Raw genomic sequence first — 6,203 nt, 5'->3', positions numbered from 1 at the left:
TCAAGATCTTCTCCGCATTGAGCTTCTATATTTCTCTAATATTTTGAATGCATAACACAGCAGCGGCCGACGCATCTCGTGGGCAAGACTAACAAAACATTAAAATGCAACAATGTCACTTGCATCATTATCACCGCATCTCGTGCGCCACCGATGACGCTCCCTGACGCACTCCTAACATTCAAATGCAAATATTCATTTTTATTATTCACAATCTCCTCATCACAGGCAGGCGCAGCACTCATGTTCATGTTTGTGTGAGCTGTCTGCGTCACTCATAGCACGTGCCTGTATCGTGCACTATATCGAAAAATTTTTATATCGTTATCGAAGAAGGTGTACCGTCGATAAATATCGATACCGTTTTATCGCCCAGGCCTATTTGTTCATTCAATTTCTTGAATGCTTCTGCTAAATACACCTATTGTACCTGAAAATAAAACACTGTTTGTTTTATTTGGATATTATGTGCATCTTTGTTCTTTTTTAATAACAAAGATAACGTAATGACAAAGATTTTTATCTTCGCCCACTTTGGCCTAAATATCCGCCATTCTTTTTTATATTTTGTTACCTTGAAAGGTATTGTCTTTATAATAGGGAAATTAGTTTGGCTGTAATGCTCAGACAACTCACAAAATAGTAAAACCAGCATGACATGAATCGTGATATGATATTTTTGCCATATCGCTCACCGCTAGTTTATAATCATATCTAAAGGTTTTGTTAGCGTAAGGCTTTTTTGTGCATCCGGGCTCTGGATCTCTGGGCACCACTGAAAGTGCATCATCTGTGTTTTCTGTATATAGTGATGTTTTGTGTGTATAGTGATGCAGAGATGCTGTCAGTAATGTCATCGTCATCAAACCTGAGCATGCAGTACCACAAACAAACTTCAGGCCAAATGTTAACAAGTGTCTGGAAGTCTTCAGCGTTTCAGATGGGTTCCTCTGGAAGAAATTATCTCCCCCCCGTGAGCACTATTGAGTGGACGGGAAAGGGGGTTATTTTTAGGGTGCTTTGAATGCCTTGCCTTATTTGGGACGGTTTACGAGCACTAGAGATCGTTCAGGGCCGCGAGACGCTTCAGGGCCGATGGTTTTGTGGGAGGTAGAAGACAAGAGACGTCCTGTACAAGAGAGCAGAACAATCACGTCACGATGATTACTTTTCCCAGCCAAATATCATCCCTGTATTCAAGTGATGTTTGGGTAAAGCTCACAAAGACAAAGACAGCTCATATTTTACTCCAAAATGAAGAATGAAAAGATTAAAATAAAATAAAAAATGTAACAAATTATATTTTACATAAAGAAAATGAGACCTCTAAAATCTCACAGACTGAGGAAAACCATTCTGCCTGATCACTGTTATATATATATATATATAATAATTTATATTTTGTTGATTAAAACTGTATTAAATTAAAATAGAAAAAAATATTTATATATATAAATAATACATTTATATGATTTTAATATATATATTTATTTATTATTTATTTATTTAATATTAGAAAGTCGCATTGCAAAGAAATCTTAGTGGTCCCAAAATAAGCTTAATTTTCTGTTTGCAGATTATAATGTATTTATTTCTTCTCTCTTTTGATTTTGGGATAAACTGTTTTGTTTTTTTTACAATTTCGATTATTTAGATTTTAGATTTTCTATGATACAGATACAGATCGATAAAATGTAATAATAATAAAAAGTTTAGAATAAACGTTTTGCACATTCTGTGTCACAGTGAAACTTGAGTTTTCAAATCAGTTTAGTCTTTAAGGATTTCACTGAATTAAATATTTAGTGATGCATCTGGAAATAAACAGCTTGCATGTGTTGTTTTGAATGTTTACCAGTTTAACCAGCAGTACTTTCTTGCTCATGAAGATGAAGCTGGCAGCTGGGAAATCTGCACCAGTAACCAGCACAAACTGGTCTGTCAGCACTAATAGTTATGCGTGTGTAAGATAACTAACCCATGAACCTGTGACAGATTGAGCTGGATTTGCATGGCTTCTCCTCTCGCTCACCTGCTCGTATATTGTTGGTATTATCAGTGATTATTCTGCGATGATGTTTAGTTGCGTCTGCGTGTTTTTTCCCATGTGTTTTATTTGTAGGTTCTCTGAAAAGGAACATGGAGCAACATCAAACAGAGGTGAGCAAATTAAAGCGGAAGTGCAGTTTTAATTTTCTGATCAAACTCATTTACAGCTGAGAATGTTATATTTATCATTTTCTTGATAAAGTCTGGTTGTGCTTTGTGTGTGGATTGTATTTTGTGTATAATAGTTTATCTTATGTGTTAATTATATTTGATTATAGGAGGTCGAAACACCAGAAGAGGAAATATGAGAGCAGAAGAATCCAGAGGTGCGTAAAACCTAAAACTCTTGATCATTTGGCCTAAAAAATTAATGTTTGATATAGATATGAGTTGATCTCAAACCTTTCAAGTACTTTTGATATTAGTATTCAAAAGTATACTTTTGAATACTTAGACCATTAAAATCTTAATTAGCAGCACATTTAATGCTTAAATGTTCAAATCTACATTAAAATTGGGAATAGATATTAGAAATAAGCATGGAAAAAGAAGTTATGAATAAATAAAACATGAATTTTGCAATAGCAAATACAATGATTCTCTTTCCATGTGCACTTTGTTTTTATATTTCATTTTAATTTTAAAACTTTTTTTAAAGTTTTTGTCATTTTGTTGTGTTTTGTCAATATTTTTTAAATGTCCACATAGTTTTCATTCAATTTAATTTCAGTTTCAGTTTCATTTTTTCAGTACATTAAGTTAAACTATTTGAAAATTAAAAATGTTGCCAAGTAAAAGTTTTCAAATAACAGAATTTGTTTTATGACATTAGTTTTACTTTTCGTTAACCTTAATAACCCTGTTTCTAGCATGTGTCAAGTTTAAAATACTAATATGTTTATTATTATTTTTATAATACTCTTTTTTTAGCAGCACTCTTTTAGCTATTTTATTCAACTACAATAAAATTCAAGCTCAAATTTCACTGGAAGCTTCTATAAAAATATTAAATTATGTATAACAGAATATTTTAAATATTACATTTAAACATTAAATATAAAGGAAATGAAATCTAAAAATATTAGGTAAAAATTCAAGCTCAATCTATTTTGGAAGCTATATAAAATATTAAATTGTATATATATATAATCATTTGATTAAGTATAAAATGGTACATATAAAATTCAAGCTAAATTTTCATTGGAAGCTTATATAAAAATGTTACATTTTATATCAAAATGAATATAAAAATGTAATTAAAATTTGAGCTTTGGAAGCTTATATAAATAAATAATAAAATAATTAATTATATAAATTATATAATTATTTTATATATATAATTATATAAAAAAAATTTTTTTTATAAAATAAAGTTTAGTTAAATATAAAAATAGTAAATTAAACAATATAAAAAATATTAAATTAAATATAAAAATATATTTAAAGCATATCCAGAATTGGAAGCTTATATAAAAATATGAAATTATCTCCTGCAGTCACAGTGGCACTGTGTGATTATAATAATCAAGACTCTTTCCATAGTAAGAGTTAATAGGAATTAATTCAATCATATTCTACAGTGTGTGTTGATGTGTTTGGGTTTTCTAGTTCGACAGCAGGCGTCAGACAGGAAGAGGAAGTGTGTTCCAGTGGAGGGCAGTAAAGCGAAGGGTAAAGACCGTCTGACGGGTCGAGCGAGGAGGTAAACTGACCTCAAACTGCTGACGGTTAATGTGCTGAAGCGTTTACAGTAACATCCCGCCACATTTCACCTCAAAGCCATTATGTCATACATTTACGCCCCCTCGGAGGATGATGGGAAATGCTTTTCAGAGCGATTTATGGTTTTGTGCATTTCCACTGCCATTAACGTTCAACCACGAAATCATCTGGTCACATGACCTCTTATAATTTGACTTTTAAAATCTTATTATGAGTTCAAAGCAGTTCCTTATTATACAGTAAATGGATGATCATTTACTCTTTACACACAGTAACTGAACAAAAAGCCCAGACTTTTTTTTCTAATCAAAGATATTGTAAATACTATTATAGAAGATAAAGATATTATTAAATTCTTATACATTGATGTATTTTTATTAAAGATGTTATAAATAATGTCATCTTAAATCACTAACTAAAAATACAGTTATATATATATATATATTTATTTATTTATTAGTGATTGACTTGGCTTGTTTGTTTTTAATTTTAAAATAAAAATAAAATAAAATATTATATTATATTAAATATAATATTAATATAAAATTTTATAATGTTAAATATTAAATTTAAATGTAATAATTTTATTTTAATAATTACTAATAAAAATACATTAAGAAACAACATATATCTTCAATTGTAATATCACAATATCTTTGATACTAAAACATTTCTTTATAACAATTAAAATTTCTAATAGTAAATTAATATCCATTTTCTGTATGATAACAAGGAACTGTTGTGAACTTTAGCCTGCAAATCATTTCTTGGTTTTGCCCTCATAGGTGGGATGCTAAAGAGCAGGAGGAGCATTTGCAGGTGATTTTTATTATTATTATTAGTACTACTGCAGTATTGAATTTGGGAAATTTCATTGAAAAATGAAATTTTTATGAATATAATTTTCACAATAATATGCATTAATAGTCCTAAATATAGGGTAACTTCTGGACATGTTTTCATGAAATTCACTAAAAATGATCAAGTTGGAATGAAATGTGCTTAATTTTTATGAAAATAATTTTATTTCTAAACAGGCTTTAAATTCTGTCTTAATTATAATTTTTTATTTTGATTTTTGGGGTAAAGGCTAGATATACGTTTTCGTGAAATTCACTCAAAACTGATCAAGTTGGGAATGAAAATGTTCCTAATTTTTATAAAAAGAATGTAACAAAATAAATGAATAATCCTAAATAAAGGCTTCAAATTCTATTTATGATTTTTTTTTTTTTTTTTCAGATTTTTGGGGTAGTTCTGGATATGTTTTCATGAAGTTTTGTGATGTTTGAGATGAAAATTTGCTTAATTTCTATGAATATATTTGCACAATATAATATATTAATAGTCTTAAAGATAGGCTTTAAAATATGTCTTAAGTATTTTTTTTATATATATTTAGATTTTTGGGGTAACTTCTTGATGTTTTCATGAAATTCACTCAAAACCGTTGAAGTTTGAGGTTAAAGTGTAGCCCTTTCTAATATCCTATACACCCGATGGTTGATTTCTGCTAGGTGTATCCAGAGAGCAGTTTGCAGGAGTTTTTAGAGGAACTCGACGCTCTTTGTGCTCCTGAGGTGGAGAACGTCAATCCAGAGACTGGCATTGAAAACACAAAGCCACGTGCATCTGAAGACTCATTCAAAACCACCGGAGTCAAGACCCCCGACGGGACGGCAGAGCAGAATGGACGTGTTTCTACAGAATCCGCTCTCAAGGCCACCGAGAAAAAGGTCCAGTTTTCTGAAAACCACGACAGGAATGGCACAGAAAAAACTTCACAGGTCAAGAACGGCCCTCTAGAAAAAGACAGCCGAACACTGGAGCGAGACGACAGCGAATGTATCCCGGAGGAGACAAAACCAGCCTCTCCGGATCGGGAAAACCACGTGGAGAAACTGAATCCGCTCACTGAAGGAAGTGCAACTGAAGCCGGCGAAGCGTCGTGTCCCAAAGCCGGAGATGTTCGTATATCAGCAGAACCGGACGAGAACCAACCTGTCGAACACAGCAAGAGCTGCTCAAACAGAGGGAACGGTACGAGAACATCAGTTACGGGTTCAATAGAGAGCAGCGGTCGGGTTACAGAAATATAAACTCTATTCATTTTCTCCATAGGGGAAGTGAGATTTAGCTTATAAACTGTTAAAGACAGAATTACTGAGCTCCGAGCTTGTTAAACAATGGTATGCTGTTGTCAGACTGCATTATTTCAACTTATTTTTACAATAATTGTCTTTAAAATTCGAATTTGTGGTGAAAAACTACATTACCCATAATGCTGTACAGAAAGTTCCACCAGTAAGCCAAAAAGCTCCGCACACTCCCATGAAGGACCGCGAGTGATATTTGTATTATTAGATGCATATTTTGTAACAAAATATATTTTCTACAGATATAATCAACAACTTTAAATGAACTTTTTTTTT

General features: G+C 31.6%; 1 protein-coding gene across 4 annotated transcripts in view; it reads left to right on the top strand.

Moving 5' to 3' along the window:
• LOC107740864 (uncharacterized protein C15orf52-like) overlaps nt 1-6,203 on the top strand; it is a 33,818-nt gene that overhangs the window by 24,319 nt on the left and 3,296 nt on the right. For all 4 annotated transcript variants that reach the window (XM_016553390.1, XM_016553414.1, XM_016553397.1 and 1 more), the window contains exons 8-12: nt 2,123-2,160; nt 2,328-2,375; nt 3,658-3,751; nt 4,557-4,590; nt 5,289-5,811. In XM_016553390.1, coding sequence (XP_016408876.1) covers nt 2,123-2,160; nt 2,328-2,375; nt 3,658-3,751; nt 4,557-4,590; nt 5,289-5,811 — 737 coding nt within the window. The remainder of the gene's footprint in view (nt 1-2,122; nt 2,161-2,327; nt 2,376-3,657; nt 3,752-4,556; nt 4,591-5,288; nt 5,812-6,203) is intronic.

This window comes from Sinocyclocheilus rhinocerous, unplaced genomic scaffold (assembly GCF_001515625.1).
Source record: "Sinocyclocheilus rhinocerous isolate Xijiao unplaced genomic scaffold, SAMN03320098_v1.1 scaffold11081, whole genome shotgun sequence".
Taxonomy (NCBI): domain Eukaryota; kingdom Metazoa; phylum Chordata; class Actinopteri; order Cypriniformes; family Cyprinidae; genus Sinocyclocheilus; species Sinocyclocheilus rhinocerous.
The sequence above is the reverse complement of the archived record's forward strand: the minus strand, read 5'-3'. Positions and strand labels throughout refer to the sequence as shown.